The 17,568-nt window shown below is 36.7% G+C and overlaps 1 protein-coding gene across 1 annotated transcript in view; it reads left to right on the top strand.

The window, feature by feature from the left end:
- The window catches only part of LRP1B (LDL receptor related protein 1B), a 632,190-nt gene that overhangs the window by 600,485 nt on the left and 14,137 nt on the right, over nt 1-17,568 (top strand). The window contains exons 84-87 of the mRNA XM_036387231.1: nt 4,602-4,763; nt 8,827-9,001; nt 9,635-9,739; nt 11,704-11,817. Coding sequence (XP_036243124.1) covers nt 4,602-4,763; nt 8,827-9,001; nt 9,635-9,739; nt 11,704-11,817 — 556 coding nt within the window. The remainder of the gene's footprint in view (nt 1-4,601; nt 4,764-8,826; nt 9,002-9,634; nt 9,740-11,703; nt 11,818-17,568) is intronic.

The raw sequence follows: 17,568 nt of genomic DNA, 5'->3' as shown, positions 1-17,568 counted from the left end.
GTATCAAAATGAGTGGAAAAAAAGTTTTTCCTTTCAATGAAAATGCATGAAATAGTCTGAAAGAATCATTGTGTATGAGCAGGTATTATTTTGTATTCTTTTTTATGAGCAAAACAAGGTGATTTGGTGCCTACTGGAAACACGGTCAGTGGCGAAGCTGTTTTGCTGATGCCACATCATTCCCAGGAGTTTCCCAAGGTGCTGTCAGCAGGACAGGGACCACGGGCAGCATGAGGGTGATGTTTCCCAGGAGCTGATCTCAGTCCCAGCAGAGCCACCACCAGCAGCACTGGAAGGAGCAGTCCCTGAGACTCCTCAGAGATATTTAGAAATTGTTATTTTCTCCTTTCCAATAACACAGAGAGACTCTGTAGCTGTTGGGATAGATCCCAATCAGCTCACCTACTAATTATCTTCAATGATGCAGCTTCTCTCCACTCTGATTGTTTCAGTAAAGCTAATTATGGTTCATCAGCCACACAGAAATGAATTATTGTGGTTCCCACAGACTGCTGATAACAACTCCAAAGGACAAGATATTGCTTGCAGAAAGCTCATATAGAGCCACCTCCTTTTCTTTAATAGTGACAGCAAGTTAAATATTGAAATTAATTGTGCATGTTCACACATAACAACTTCAAAACACACATTTCTGGTAGTGAATTTACCAGTGACTGGAAGAAATAAATAATGTAGGTTTTGGTGAAGGCATTCATCTGGATTATGTCATTTTTCAAAACATGAAGAAAGCTGACAAAAATAATGCTATTGACTTAGGTTTTAATTATTTTTATTTTTTTTTAAACTTTATTTGGTTATTGAAAATGCAGGGTATTTCTCTGTTGCTTAGGCAATATAATGAATGAAAATTGATCTTAGAATTCTAATCCTTGCAAAATATATGTAAATATAAGCTTAAGATATATGATTGAATTCCCAAAAGAAGTCACCTACATGTTACAGAGAAAGTAAACCAAGATATTTCTGAGCAATTTTTGAAGTTTATTTGAAAAGTTATTATATACAAAAAAAAATTAAACTATTTAATAACTAAAAAGTTATTAACTATTATATATAATTATTATAAAGTTATTATGTAGCAAATTAAATTGTATAAAGTTATTATGTAGCAAATTAAATTGACAAACCAGGAGTAACTACAGCCTCTGTATCCAAACCTAATTGAACATTGAAAGATTTTAATCCCTGGTATCTTTTATTTTTTTTTCTTTTTGAATGATTTATTTTTTGTAAGAAGGGGAAAAGCTGCATTTCATTTCTATGTCAAAAATTTCATCTATTTTTTCATATCCTACTGCTGAAAATAACTTATGTCTTGAGAGTCACCAGAATATATTCTCCTTTATTCTACTGAATTCTGTTCTGCATTTGAAGCTGTTTAACATTCTATAAACAACTTTCCATGTGAATATTTTTCTACATGCTAATGTGTTGTGAATCTTTCTGTGGTGGTGATGGTCAAGAATTCAGAGGGAGTTTTAGTTCTGTGTGTGTAGAGTTCAAATTCTGAGATTTCATGGCCAGAGAAGGTGCTGGAGCTCTCTGTGCATGAGCTCCTCCTGCAATTTCTGCTAGCTGGGTTATGTGGCATCCTAGTTACATGACTGTTTCCTTTGCAAACATAAATCTCTGTTCTGATTCCATGATACAAAACCTCGTGGCATTGTTTGGCATTGTTTAATGCTGCAGTTTTGTTAAACTGTTCTTGGAACCAATTTTTTTTTTGTATCAGAAATAATTTATGAGAATAAGGCAAATGAAAATGTCATTATTAGTATTATTTCTGATGTCAACAGTCTGTGTATAAATAGGCAATGGACTGTTAACATTACTGAAAGTCATGTTAAATTGACTGACAAAAATGGGGTTTAGGCTATACTGTATTAAATTTTCACTTAGCTGTCAACAGTTTGGCATATTTATAAGTCTAATTTAGTAAAGAACAGAATAATCTTTTCTATAAACTAGAAAAATATCATTGTCTCATCCTTTTAACAGATAGAGGAGTATTTATAATGAAAACTGACTTCAGACCTCCAGATCTATGTTCTACTGTTCTACCACTATTTTATCTTTTTTTACTGAAACACTGCTTCAGAGATGAAGGATGATGTGAAACCCCCTGTCTTGGGGGCAGAAATTGAAATACATCTGTATACATGGGGAAAAACAAGTGGAATGTGTGCTAACATCTGAGTTCAACATCTTTGATTTAATGTTTAGATCACAGGGGACAGATATGAATAACCAGGCTGATGCATATTAAAGGAGTTGGAGCTATTTTTAGGTCAATGGTTTTGTTCCTGCTGTACTCATTAGAGAAAGAGACTAACTGATCTCATGGCCCTTAGGATGATTTGCAAAACACTTTAAATTAGCATAGCTTAAAATAGAAAATACAGACAAGAATTACATGAAGTGTGTCGTGTTAGAAGGGTAAGAAGTGAAGGAAAAAGATGGAATAAATTATTCTGCATGAGTCAGAGAGAGGTGACAAAATTTGGGTGCTTCACTTGCATTGAAAAACTCCCCAAAGAATTTGATATTGAATGATTACACAGGATTAAAAGAAAGGCAGACCAGAAGAAAAACAAATTGTGGGGTTTGTGGAATACTCAGTTTAGTCTTAATTACTCAATAACACAGCCAGCTAAGTGGAGAAGAAAGACCAGCAAGGTAAGCAGGGTTGCACATCTCAGAGTTTCAGATGCAGCTGTGGTGAACATCAGGAGGCAAGTAGGAAAATGGATGCATTTGATTGTCAGTGGTAAAATCTGAGAGGTTATTATTCCTGTTTCTGCCTGTAATTCCAGTCCAGTGATTCTGCATCACACATGCAGTACATTACATACTTAACCTGATAAACACCAAATCATGAAATGTTTGGGGTTGGAAGGAACCTTAATGCTCATCTTATTCCAACCTGTCCTGTCTGGCCTTTTATTTCAGAAGAGTCCTCATTTTCATCTCTTAATTGATTTTAATTAATTTTCATCTCCTTCCTTCCTGAGAAGCCAGGAAAAATAAAAGTGTTAAACTTTGTTCTCCATAAATTGAGGAAAAATCCTTAAAGCTGAATGAAATTGAAGAGGAGGGTGAGGGAAAAATAATGTCTTGCAAGAGATAATCAAGAATGAGAATAGTTTATTAGGAAGTGAGAAGGGAGATGGCTGGTTGGACATATCAGGTAATTTACCTGAATATTATAAATTAGATAAAAAAGCAAAGTCAGGAGATGGAACAACATTAATGGGATCTAGAAGTTTGTTTTAAAGAAGATAAGCCTTAAGAAAATAAGACGGGAAAGTGGAAAGGTTTAATAAAACAGTGGAATTGTAAAAAAGCTATAAATCCTTTAGACATGAGATTTAGATAAGGAAAAAAAATGGGAAAACTAAATAGAGAAGAGTCATAGGAGGAAAATGCATTGGGTTTTAAAGACTATTTTAAAATCCTTTGAAAAGAAGCTGTAGACTAGGACATTTCACTGTGTGCAAATGTTCATCCCCAAGTGTTTACTGCTTTTCAGTCATTGAATATTGATGTTACAGGCATCTTTGGTCTGATGCCAGACAGCAATTTTTATGTAACAGTCTCCATTATCTGGAGACTAACAACACAAAATAGGCACAGATACTTGTGGTTTATTAAAAATTGTTCTGCAAAGTGTAGCTATTAGTGCACTAGTAAATATTTGGTTTTCTTGTGATTATATCTCAAGGTTTGTAGATTTAAGAATAACGTAGTGCACTCTGAAGAGACACCAATGGTGATCACACAGTTATCCTCTGCAACAGGAGGAACCCAGCATGGCAGGATGACTTGAAGAGTTCAGTCATATCTTGAATTCCTGATTAGGACTGCCTTTGAAATGATTGCATGTTGTGGTGTTGTGAGGGTCCCCAGGATAAGGTGAGAGATGAGAATCTGACTCCAAGTTCTCAGAAGGCTGATTTATTATTTTATGATATTCTATTATATTAAAAGAAATTGTATACTAAAACTATATTAAAGAAAGAGAAAGGAGACATCAGAAGGTTAGAAAAGAATGATAATAAAAACCCATGACAGAGAGTCCGACACAGCTGGCTGTGATTGGTCATTAATTAAAAACAATTCACATGGAACCAATCAAAGATGCACCTGTTGGTAAGCAACCTCCAAACCACATTCCAAGCAATCAGATAATTATGGTTTACATTTCTTTTCTGAGGCTTCTCAGCTTCTCAGGAGAAAAATCCCGGTGAAGGGATTTTTCAGAAAATATCGTGGTGACAATTGTATATTTAAATAATGACATTTTTTTTCATAAAAGAGTCAATGACTGCACATGCACAAGCATAAAAATGCACAGATTCAGTTTTTGAGCACCCATAACTCCCAGACATTATTTAGTTTTTCAGAAGTCCTGCATTCAAGCAATGTTTACAAAGGCACATTCTCAGCGTCCAGAGAAACACGGTTGGGCTGGAACCCTGAAACCTCCTACTCTTACGATAAACCTGTGTTGAGAAAGTGCTGATCATTGTTTCAATTTGTGTTTATTTTCACCATAAACCAGCTTTCTCTGTTCTGGACAGGCCGGCCGACGTGCAGCTGCGCTCTGGGCTTTACGGGGCCGCGCTGCGACCAGAGCGTGTGCGAGCGCTTCTGCCAGAACGGGGGCACCTGCAGTGTCACTGCTGGCAACCAGCCCTTCTGTGCCTGCCTGCCCGAGTACACAGGAGACAGGTGCCAGTACTGTAAGTAATCCCCTCAAATTATTCCATGTGGGTTGGTAGGAAAAGCTCCACTCAGTGGAAGTTTAAACCCCGCGTGGGTGATTTTTTTTTGTTTTTACGACGTTGTTAAATTTAGCCCCAGATTGTTCGTGCTGCTGAGGCAATGTCATCTGGTGCATTCAGGTGATCTTTGAGCAGATTTCTTCCCTTCTACATGGCTGAAGAAAGAGCTTTTTTAGCAATGATTTATGGTTATTTTCATGAATAAGCCGTAGAGTGGAGCGGTACAAGACAGATGACTTTGTCAGTAGCCATGAGATAATTGTGTTAAAATCTTCTACTACAACCTGTCATGTGTTTTGTTATGCTGGTAATGAATTGACACAGTTGGTTAAAGAACCTTCTTGTGTCCCTAATCTTTGCAGACAAAAAAGTGTTTTAAACTACTCCTTTACCTTTGTTTTCGATTCCTAACCCCAGCAAGCAGCAGTTTGAGGATAGCTTGGAGTTTCACAATGCTGTGTTCCTTCAGCTGGCTCAAAGATCACCCTGAGTATGGTTACTGCCCCATCCTGGTGTTGGAATTGTAAAGGATTTCTGAATCTTACTCTTGTTTAGTTCTCAGGACTTAGGTTCTGTCTTTTGTATCTGATTTTCAGCCTGTTTATTCATCCCACTGAGCCATCAGTCTCCTCATTGAGATCATTTCCTCAAGGTTTCTACGCCCTTAGAAAGGCTCTACTCACTTTCTACGATGTCCTCTAATTTTTCACTTCTTTAACAGAGGAGTAAGAAAAGTAGATTATCAACCAATAGACATTTTGCTCTTACTTCATTTATATTTCTTTTCTTGCCATGCTTTTGGTTTCTTTCATTATCTCTTTTCAGTAACCCAAGACATTTTAACATAATCTTAAATTTTTTCATTTGGTTATTCACTTAAAAACAAGTTTGTCTTCCCCATGTCTTTTCAAAAATGATGATTCACAAGCAACCTTCCTTAAGTTAGAACAAATTATTTTTACTGAGATCTGAATAATGTTTTTTAATCATTATTATTCTTTTTTCTGCTCCTGCTTTTCTTTGACTGTAACTTTCTAAAGGCAAGGACTGTCATAGCCTTGTTAGACTGTCATAGTGCTTGTCAGAGAACATTAAATGTGAAAGCTATCATCTCTCATATACCTTCAGTGAATTTCCCGAAGAAGGCTTGATTTAAGAAAAAAAAGGATGGGAAATTAGCTGTTATAAAGGACTGGTTTAGAATTATCTACAATATAAACAAGTATTTAGTTTTAGAGAAAGGTCTGTCAGACAAGGAAAGGGATGGTGTGTATCTTAAATAGGATTTGTACTGAAGTAAACTGAATATATTTCCAGTTGGGAGACTATGAAATAAATTGAAACCTTTGAATGGAAAACCAGCAGTAATTGTGATTCTCTCCCCCTTAGTATTAAACAAACTGCATGAATCCACAAATAAGTATCTGCAAACACAATTGGGTATTTGAAAATAGTATAGCACATAAATCATGCACAGACAGACACACAGATTAAGGAAAAATATTTACTTGAGGCTTACCCAAAACCAAACAAATTGTTTCTAGTTGAATGCTTCTGCAAACATCCTTTTTTTTTTAAAGAGAATTAATTTAAATGTAAATTCTGGAATTTAGGGGTACATTTTAAACAGTGCTTATTATCAGATTTGGATTGTCGGGGAAACTGCCACAATATAGAGACTCAGAGACATTGTAAAATACAAAATAAAATTAAGCTTTTGCTGATTTAAAACATAAATCTTATGGGGGAAAAATAAAGTCTTACAATCTTTTAGAGTACTTTTTGCTGCCCAATAAGTTTTGTGATATTATACCAGTCTACAGTTAATAATGTGTTTATAAAGCCATATCTGTTATTTTTTTTGCTTTATTCACACATGTGCAAGATGTTTTACTTTATTAATTACCTTCACTTTGTATGCCAGGTGGAATACATTAATATGGCATCATTGCAAAGATTGGTTGCCTCCCAGACATCTCTTTCAGTCTGTCTTTGCTGCGATTGAAGGTAGTTCATATGCAGAGGATGACACATGAATGTGTGTAGGTATTTTACTCCTGCTCCCAAGCTTAAAATATTATTAGTAGGGTTTTATGGCAGGGAGAAGACATTTGCTTGCAGTATTACCAGCTTGCAAAGACCTCATTTTCCCCACACTTATCGTCTCCAATTACCCAATGCAGAGTTTCTCCTGTGATTAGTTCACATAAGGGATAATAACCTAAATGAGTGCTCCGTGTCAAGGCACTGGCATGGCTGAAATAAATTTAAGTGACTGAATTTACATAGAATTCTACTAACACTGTGCATGTTATTAAATACACATAAATCTGATGTATTTGAATGTAGCTCCCTGTTTTAAATTCCAGAAAAAAGACACATAGAGTAGCTAAAGTTCATTTCTTGTATCATTTAAGGCCCAAACTACCTTAAAAATAGGAAACATTTTCATGCAGTTACAATCATTCAAAGTGGATATGGTGATCCCACAAGCTGTGACTTTCTCTGAAACTGAAATCCCTTTTTTTTAGGAGAAAAAAGAAATAATTTTCTGTCATTTCAACCCAAATGTAGCATAAACATTTTAGATACTTGATACTTTAGATACTTGACTATAGGAGTTTATGGTTGCAATCAGTCCTAAAAACTAATAATTGTTTTGACATATGACCTTCCTACTCCTATGTATTTGTGTTTTGTGGTTTTGGATTTTTTTCTTTTTTAATTGTAATGTGCATGCAAACATATGGCCCTTGTACTGCACTTACATAAAATCACTCTCAGTATTAGCTTTGAAACTGCAGTAGTTTTTGTTCCAAAAACAGGCCCCCTGCTGCAAATTGCCATTCCATACCTGGAACTGGGGAACAAGAAACAATGAACAACTTCATTTAGCATTTTTTAAGCCGCTCTTGTTGCTAATTCCTTAAGCAGCTGAGCCTAAAGCCTGCATAGACAGTGGAGATATAAAATGAATATTCAAAGAGAAATAACTCCTCAACAGCCATGCTCTGTCCCTCAGCAAAACTCTTCCAGCAGTACTCTCTCCTTGGAGAGGAGGAAAAGCAGCACAGAGTAACATCAGCAAAATGTGTTTCTGACTTTGAGATATCCTCAAGTGATGGCCAGAGAAGCTGTGGCTGCCCCATCCCTAGAAGTGTTCAGGGCCAGGCTGGATGAGGCTTGGAGCAGCCTGGGATAGTGGAAGGTGTCCCTGCCCATCAAGGAGCTTAAATAATGACTTTAAAGAAAAAAACAAATCATGAAATAAAGTTGTCACTACCACATAAATAAAAATTACCACAATGTTAGGATGCCAGTATTTTGTAGCCCTTGGAAGCTTCTTCAGTTAGGCAATTTGATTTTTTAAAAGGGATGAAAACTGAGACACTTACTGGTGGTTCTGAAGAGTCAAAGAATTTACTACTTGAAATCTCAGTCTTACTGGCATTTAAACAGTTAAATACCATAATGGGGTCTTGCACAGTCTGTGAAGCTTATGCCTCTTTGTAGTACTTTGTAGAACTTATGGATTATGTCTTTATATATTATTATTAGAACTTCATGAAATTTTAATATGTGGATAAATGAAAATAAAACTTAATTATTTCAAAATATCGTTTCAATTTCAGTTTAGCATAATGCTGTTAATGGTAATGTGAATGTATCAGAAGATTTTTATTCTGCCAACGTCCCATTAAATACATTAACATTACTCTGCTTTTCTCATCAGGAGTCTTTATATTATGTGGAATGATGCCATAAATGGTTAGACAACTAGAAAGGAAAAAAAAACCTCTTATGAGTTTATACTTCCATTTCACTTCCCAGGATTACATTGTTAATATATTATGTATCTGTTTATGGGGTATTCTCGATTCCTGTGGTTGCCAGTGAGTCGCCGGCTTCAGCTTCCATTTTGTTTTTACTACAGTACCTTTCAAAACGTGAAAACAACTTATTATTTATTTCTATAATGCTCCTTAACGTCTTTTAGTAATTAGGTCTGGTGCTGTTTCAGATGTCTGCCACCACTACTGCGTGAACTCCGAGTCGTGCACGATTTCGGCCGACGGCCGCGTGGAATGCGTCTGCCCCGCGCGCTTCGAGGGCCCCAAGTGTGAGGTGGACAAGTGCACCCGCTGCCACGGGGGACACTGCATCACCAACAAGGACAGCAGTGACGTGGTGTGCAAGTGAGTGTGTGTGGGAAAGAGGTTTTGTTCCAAATCCCACATTTAACAGCACTTCGGCTGCGTTGTCCTTGACATCTCTCGCACCGTAGTTTGTGCCTGGAGTGGTCATGTCACATCAGTTCCTCTGTGTGGCTCCTGCCCGTACCAAACCAACTGCCTCCTGGCTTTCAAAACCAACTCATGGAGCACTCCTCACTGGAGGAAGCACAATATAACAGGAAACTGAATGGCTTTTCACTTGGAAACACTGAAATTAATCAAGCTAGCAATGGTGTTCTTCTATACTGTTGAAATTTCTTCATTGTTCTTCACTGTTGAAAATTCTGCATTATCTGTGACAGTGATAGAGACATACTAAATACTGTTGGAGGCATGGGTAACATGTGCTGCTCTATTGCTGAGCTATTTGTATTCTAATAGTTTATTTTCATTAAAAGAAAGATTAAATATATATTGTGCAATAATCTCACTGCCTGTGCTAACTTTTTAAACCAGAAACCTAGAATTCTTTCAATCAGTAGATCTTATAATAATACATTAAAATAGTGATTTTACAACGAAATGCTCAGATTTACTGAAATACTGATTACACTTTGCTTTTTGCCATTTTTTTTAATTTTTTGACCATGGCAGTTGCACTAATGGAAAGATTGCCTCTACCTGTCAGCTGTGTGATGGCTACTGCTACAATGGTGGCACCTGTCAGCTGGACCCAGAGACAAATATACCTGTCTGTCTGTGAGTATCCTGCCTCCTGCAGATCATTATAATGCCTGTGTGACTACAAATAATAAAATTATTGTGCATGTGTCTGTATTTTTGGTCTCTCTAGCTGCTGGTTGCAGTTTCAACTTACACTGTTTGTTTTCTAGCTGTTTGTGTAACCTCATGCTTTGCATACCCTTTTGCAAAATGTATGTTGAAATTTAGAAGTAAGGGCTCTATTGTGAATGCATATAGATACAAAGACACATCTTTGGAGACTTATAGTAATTTTAGGTCTGTTCAGGCATTTTTTTCTGGAATGGAAACTCGAGATTGCCTGTCCTGCTTCTCAGAGGTGGATTAAGTCTTTTTTCATACAGAGATGGTCAGATTTGAAGGCAAAACCCTTCTCCTGATAGCTGGAGAATAGGAAAAATCATGCCAGTGTTATTTCCCTTATGGAGATATGCTCATGTATTTCATATTTCTGCCCTAACCTTCCCACTGCCCAGAGTATTGTGGCTGTTCTGGGGTGAGATTGTGCTCTCCCTCCTCTGTCATGGTCAAGAGAGTAATTCAGGGTGCTTTTCTTAAACTCAGACATAAAACGCAAAAGAAATTGGTATTTTCTAGCTTAGAAGTGAAATACTGTTGCAAGCAGAAAAGCCTACATTCTACTCCTCTCTTGAGATCTATGGTGTATCTTCTTTTTCAGCTGCTCAATATAAAATACTGAAGTAGTCACTGTAGCAAGAAATTAATTTCTTTCCTGCTCTCAGTTATTCTGAGCTACCTAGTCACACTCTTTTTATTTTATTTTTTTTAATTTATTTCCTAAAAATATTCATTTCACAACGGTCTTCCACTTCTCCAAGCAACCTGGAGCTCAGAGCCTCCTCCGGGCTGGAAGAGAGAGGTGTTGGAAGAGAATTGGACATGAGTGTCTCATTCCCTGGGTGACATGAGCAAATTATTGCCCAAAGGGATCTGGCACTACAACTTTGTGAATAAAGACACAGCCACTCTTTCATTTTGTTGATGCAGGTGATCTTGAAAGAGAGTTTTATTCAGACTCTCAAAGGAGTTTCATAAATGCCTAGATTTCGTTAGTCTGACCAGTGGAAGAGATGTGCCAAGGGTTCCTCCCTGTGAGAGCTGAAGCACTTCTGCTTGAGAAAAAGGACACACAATTGTAGTGGCACTATCACTGAAAAATTGTCAGTGTATGTTTGCAGGTGCAGGGCTGAAGATAATGTAATTTAGTTTTGCATGGTAGCCCTTACTAATTTGGAAATACTTTTGATGCCTATTTTTCTCCTTTATTTTTTTTTTCCTGTTTTTACCATTTTGCCTGTTATTTGTCCCTCCTTAAACATCTTTAGTTGAGGACTAGAGACTGATAAATCCTGACAAAAGGAGAGTATCACAACTATGATATGTAAGGCCCAAATATGCTGACTAAGCCTGGTGATTCATTTGCTTAAACACCTAGAATGCTATTTTGGAAGCTTGTGACTTTTCATTAATTTTTTTCTTATAAAACTCTCATATTCTTTCTCAATTCACATGGAACACCATAGCATCTCAAGGAAAAAAAAAAAAGGTTTTGTTTTTTAATTTGTGTGTGGATTTCCAATACATAAATGCAGCAGCATACACCAACACCACTAACAATGCCAAGAAAATGGCAATGACCATCTTTAAGACCATTGCAATCTGGATCAATCGATAGAAATGTACATCTGACAACAATACTGTGAGATCCCTTCAGGCAGCACAGGCCCATTGTTTTAAAAACTGTTTGATCATCACTCATGAGCAAACTTTTCAGTGTTGTCAGATGGACCTTCCATGAAAAGAAAATCTTGGTTTTGTCTTCTGTGGGTGTGTGCCCGTGTACGTGTGCGTGTCTTGCCGTCGTTGTGTATAACGCGTTTGAAATCTGTCCAGCACAAGGCAGAATATTTATGTAGGTCTATTTTACTGAAATTCTGCAGATGCTCTGTGGGGTTTAAAAGTCAGCGCTGTGACCAGAAAGTGAACCCTTGTGATTACTACTGTCAGAATGAGGGAATTTGCACTTTAACCACGTTTAATGAACCGAGATGCAAGTAGGTTTAACCTTCCACTTAATGCTGCACATTCTGTGACATCATTCCAGGCCACGGTTCATTGGTTCAAGTCATGCACATTCACATACATTTCACAATATATACTTAATCTGGGGGACCATTTCTATAATACACACTTACCCTTTGAGAGTTGCACTGATGAGTATATTTAAAAATACATTTGGAGTGTGTGTATCATCAGAGGAAGAAATAAAAGGCTTTATTTTACTGAATAAATTGGGAAAAAACTGAAAATGCCGCTTGGCCTGTATTGCTCATGTTTTGAGATATTTTACCAAGTTAATTCTACATAGCATAAAGTTTAGTGAGCAGTGATATTGCACATGTTCTGTAGTCTGACTTCCTATTTCTTATCTGAACAGGGAAGGGAACAAAACAGCTATTTAGGTGCTACTTCGGGAATGAAGCTTGTATTTATAAGTCTTGTTAATTTTTATAGAAATTTTATAGAAACTATTAAACAAAAGTATATGGGCTACATCATAATGTTGACTTCTCTGGTTAAAAAGAAAATTACATTTGTATGCTCTACTTCTCTAAAGGATTTTAGGTCTGTTTCTTAAAGAGAAAATTTTAATCTTCATCAGGAAAAGAAACAACCATAGTCTTTAAAAATCCTGTAAGGCAGATGTCCAGAGAGATACAAAACACCTGTCAGATGAACAAGCATCACTCAGTGGTTGTGATGCAAAAGTCAGTAGTGAAATCATGAACCAAAGACCTAGACGTGGGAGAAAATGTGAAATTCACACAGATTTAAACTTCTCTCGGTGAATGGCTTATGGAAACACAGAATGCTGTGGGGATGTGATGTGGGTGTCTGGTGAGTAGCAAAGACAGTGACTGCTTAGGGTGAATAATCTAATTTTTTGTTTAAACATGGTCTCAGTTGTTTTGTCAATGTTCTCATGCAATGAAACTCTCTGACTCGAGGTACCATAAATCCATTGGAAACAAAATTAATTTCCTAACTACCACTTCTTAGGGTTGGAAAAGCATGGAGTGGTCAGCAGAGTGTGGGACAGGGGTGCTTGGAACTTTTTGTATCTCCTTGTATCATGCTTGTGTTTTCAGAATCATGCAGCCCTAAGAACAACATACTGCTGCCTACAAAGTCACACATTGGATGTATCTTTTGTGCTTTTTCTCTCAAATGCTCCATGAGCCATTTGTCCACAGGTCAATGTTTTTCTAAACCAGCCTTTAATTGGGGAGTGGGTGATTTTTAGAAGAAATAGGAGATGCCTGGATTTATTGTCATTCAGCAGGAGCTCTGCTCTCTCTCACAGTCAGCATCAGTTGAGAATGCAAACTTTACACATAATCATGCCCTTATTATCATTCAGTAAAGACAATAGAGAATAAGATTTAGCAGTTCCAAAGGGAAATCCTAAAGCCATAATTATAGAACAACTCTAAGCCTGTAAGAACAGACTCTCAACAGCCTGCACAGCTAGCACACATTTTTATTTTATCTTCCTGTCTCAAGGTGTCTTTTTAATGATGAATGCACTAAATGACCTAAATATCACTTGTACTCTGGAAGGAGGAGTTGTGGTTTTCACCTCACCATTTTAGGAATGAATTAAGGCCTTGCTGCGGCTTCATATAAGCCACCAAAAAAAAAAGAAGGTTTTATGAAGACTATTGCCAGTTTTAGTGAAGGCTCTGTCATGGTTTCAAATATGCAGAATGTGCTGTGATTTCTCTTTGGACTTCTATGCAATCTAGAATATTAATTCTTCGCATTATTTTTAGGTATGTGATGATTGTTATTCCCCCTCTGCCCCACATAATTGTTCTTGCTCAGATACAAAGGTTGTGAGAGAATTTCAGAATGTTAAAATTTGGGATAATGACCTTTTCTGAAAAATGTTCCACTTAGGGTGTCTTAAAGTAGCATAATCTTGTGTATAGTTAGTGCCATTCTAGTATTTCCCCACTACATTTTCAAGGATGTCTTTAGTACTGCCCACTAATGGGTGGGGTCTGTGTGTGATGTGCATAACAGGAGAAGCATGTGAGATATGCCTGAATTGCCCCAGTAATTCACAAATCAGTTGAAAAAAAAGAATGATCAGGAGATCAGATTCATATGGGAAATAATCAAGAAATGCTTTTTCTGTGTATTTCGCAAACTGTTCGTTCCATCTGTTCTATCAGTCTGTCTTTAAATAAATACCTTTAATTATGTCTTTGTTTCCTTCTCACTAATTAGCCACCTGTATATTCACTCCTTCAAGAGAAGCAGGGTTTAGAGAGAGATTACACCTTGTATGATACCATGGAGAAGAGAACTGGAAAGAATTGAAACTTTCAAGTACTCCAGAGTGGCTCTGGTTGTTGAATGGGCAGGGCTTTCATTACAGAATATTTAGCACAGAATATTGCTCTCTCTCAGCTTTGTTTCTTTTATACCTTCATCATAGCTATATATTGCTAGAATTCCATTTTTTTTTTATTACTATTGGTATTTGTACCTGCACATGGATGTGTTCTATAATAATTATCTAAGAATAAATGTGATCAAATCATAACCCCCTTACACAACCCCCTGAGGCATTCTAGAAGTATAAAAATCAGAAGCCAAAGTACAGCATTGCATTAGTTGCCTGTGGCTGGATGTGCTAACTGTTCAGAGGGATTCAAGTGTGTGTTGTATTTCAATATTAGAACAAACATCAGTTCCTCTGTAGTGAAGAACAAGTCATCCTGGGGAGTTAATGAGAAGGCACAGACCACAGACCATGCAGGAGCTTGGAAGAAAGCCTGAGTTTGGTAACAGAGGAAACTGAAAAGTAAAGGGTGGAGAAAGAATAAATAATTTCATTTCGTAATAGGTAATTTTGGTCATGTAACAGATTAAGGACTATAAACAACTGGGGAGAGAACAAGTTGTGGAATTACCTAAAACTGATAACAAAGTTTGAACTTGGAAGTGCAGACGTGGAGAAATTAGGAAAAACAGCTCCTGCAGGAGTGAAACAAGCAGTAGAGCTGTTCTTACAGAATCCTGGGATGGTTTTGGTTGGAAGGGACCTTAAAGCTCATCTTGTTCCAGCCCCCCTGCCACAGGCAGGGACACTTTCCACTAGAACAGGCTGCTCAGAGCCCACCCAGCCTGGCCTGGACATTCCAGGGATGGGGCAGCCACAGCTGCTCTGGGAAACCTGGTCCAATATTGCCAGGTTGTTCTTGCCAGCTTTATAGCCAGGAGGCTGGAGAGAGGCACTGTGTGAGGGGAGAGTGTGGGGGTGAGCACCTGAGTGTGTGTGTGTGTGTGTGTGTGTGTGTTTAGGTCCCAGAATTCAGGAATAACAGAGTGCATTCCTCTTTATGGAGGAGCTCCCCTGCAGCTCAAGTGCTTCCTGTGATGCTGGGCCTTCCTCCTGACATTCCTCTACTGTTGAAAAATCTTCCCATATGAGCAGTTTTTATGTAAGTGCACATGCAGCTGTACAAGTGCTACATATACACACAGGTTTATAATAAATAAACTCATCATTAAACCAAACCTCTGCTCAAAAAACGTTCAGGTACATCCATGGTCCAGTTATGGACAAATAAGGGACCACAGCCTGCAGTCCCTGACTGGCATTTTCTGGAGGCTGAGTAGAAAAAGCCTCTGTGGTGTAGAACAGTCACAGGATTGAAAAGCCTGCCTAAGAGAAGGCCCTGGTAACCCTGAGAGGCAGCAAAATCCAGGAAATTTTTTCAAGTATCCTGCAATAAATGCTTTCCATATGATTTCCTGGGGTATATTTAATGAGCTCCCCAATTGCAATTGCAACAGGAATGTCACAGCATTCTGCCAGTCCTTTGAGAGCTTTCTTTTTCAACTAAAAATATCTTTGTTATAAATATCTTGAAACTGAATGTAATCCGCAGGTTATACCTTTGTATGATAAAGGATCTTTTATCCACTTTGTACCACAAACTAGTAGTAGCTCAAGAACCAAATGAAAACAGGTGTTTGAAGAGTGGTTGTCAGAGGAGGAAATGTTAAGATCTTGGAAAAGAGGAATATGTATCTTTTTCATGGAGCATTTACTAACTAGGCTGTAATGCAGATATCCTTTGTCCACAAGTTTAAAATTGTTCAGATAAAACTTGTATTATATATATATATATATATATATATATATATATATATATATATATATATAATACAAGTTTTATCTGAACAATTATATATATATATATATATATATTTTATATATATATTTTATATATATATTTTATATATATATATTTATATATATATATATATTTGCTGCTGTGTATCACTGCTTGGGAAAAACATGCTTGGGTTTTTAACTGCCTACTTACCCAGTCTTTTCTCATCTTTTCTTTTTAGTTTTACCATCTCAACCTCTTTTGTTTTATTGCTCAGAGTAATTTCAGCTACAGTAGTAGTCACCTGTACATGCTTTTATGTATTTTCTGTTATTATTTTTAGTATTTGTATGGCTTCTGTACTGTATACATATTGCTAATTGCATGGTGGTTAAAGACTCTCAGTTCCTTCTTTTTCTTACCTTGGGATGAGTGAGGCTGAGTGGCACTTGGAAGCTCTTCCTTACAGTGAGCATCATGCAGCTGTGAATAATCCTTTGTACATAGTAATCTCATGCCCAAATTAAAATTAATTTTTTAAATCACTTTTTTTTTCCCACATGTATTTTGACTAAATTTCAGTGGTTTTTTGATCATCCTGAAAAGAAATTTTTTATTGTTTTGCTTGCTTTTGAATGATGTCATTGTCCTATTCTGAATGTATTGGATTGCAAGGTAATTTGTATTTCATTTTCAGGTAGCAAGTATAAATTTCGTATCCCTTAGCTTCTACATTATTTTCTTTCTATGATGTTGAGGAATGCTCATTAGACAAAACTACTAAAATGTGGTTTTTTCACGTTTAAAATGATCATGGAAAAGCTGCTACTTGAAAATAATGAAAAGCTACAGTAGAGGGGAAGCTGCAGAATGTGCAATTATCGATCAGCCCTGGGTTGGGACTTGTCTTTGTTATAAAAGTGCTTTAATTTAGAGAGTTAATCAGTGGATTTAACTTTATTATATCAGCTCCCTGTATGAACAATGCATATCTTCAGAAGTATTCCTAAATTTATTATAAGGAACAGATTAATTATTTGGTTTAGTGCAAGGCTTTTATCATCCTCTGGCATCCTAGAGCTTTGGGGAAAAGGGAATTTTGATTTCTCTCTTTCAATGCAATTTAATGTAGATAGTAAATAACTGTAATCCAGATGTTTCCTTGTCTTATAGTTTTAATATTAATGATAAGACAAGTTCCAGTGAAATTTTAATGTTGAGTGTTCTTAAAATAGTGAGGCTAGATACTTTCATTAGGATGTTTTAGAATATATTGCTATGTCAAGACCAAAGTTAAAAAAATACTTTTTATAATGAAGAAATATCATTTATAGCTAAGAAACATTTTCAGTTCCCCTTCCACCTCTGTTTTGTAAGGACTGTTCCACAGTTTCTTGTACACCTCAGACTAATCTTTCAATGTTGTTGTCATTTTTGGATCTGCACTGGTGTATTGAGTTGGAGAACAGTTATCTACAAAAGCACTTTTAACTGCATGTTATGCCATCTGTATTATATTTTTATGATAATGCCTGTGGCACAAAGAGGGAGAAAAAAGGAGAAACAAACTTTTTTAAAAATTGCACCAAAATTAGCTCTTTTTTTACTGTTTTT

This window comes from Molothrus ater, chromosome 7, assembly GCF_012460135.2.
Source record: "Molothrus ater isolate BHLD 08-10-18 breed brown headed cowbird chromosome 7, BPBGC_Mater_1.1, whole genome shotgun sequence".
Classification (NCBI taxonomy): Eukaryota; Metazoa; Chordata; class Aves; order Passeriformes; family Icteridae; genus Molothrus; species Molothrus ater.
Note: the sequence above shows the minus strand (reverse complement) of the source record. Positions and strands in the feature narration are given on the sequence as shown.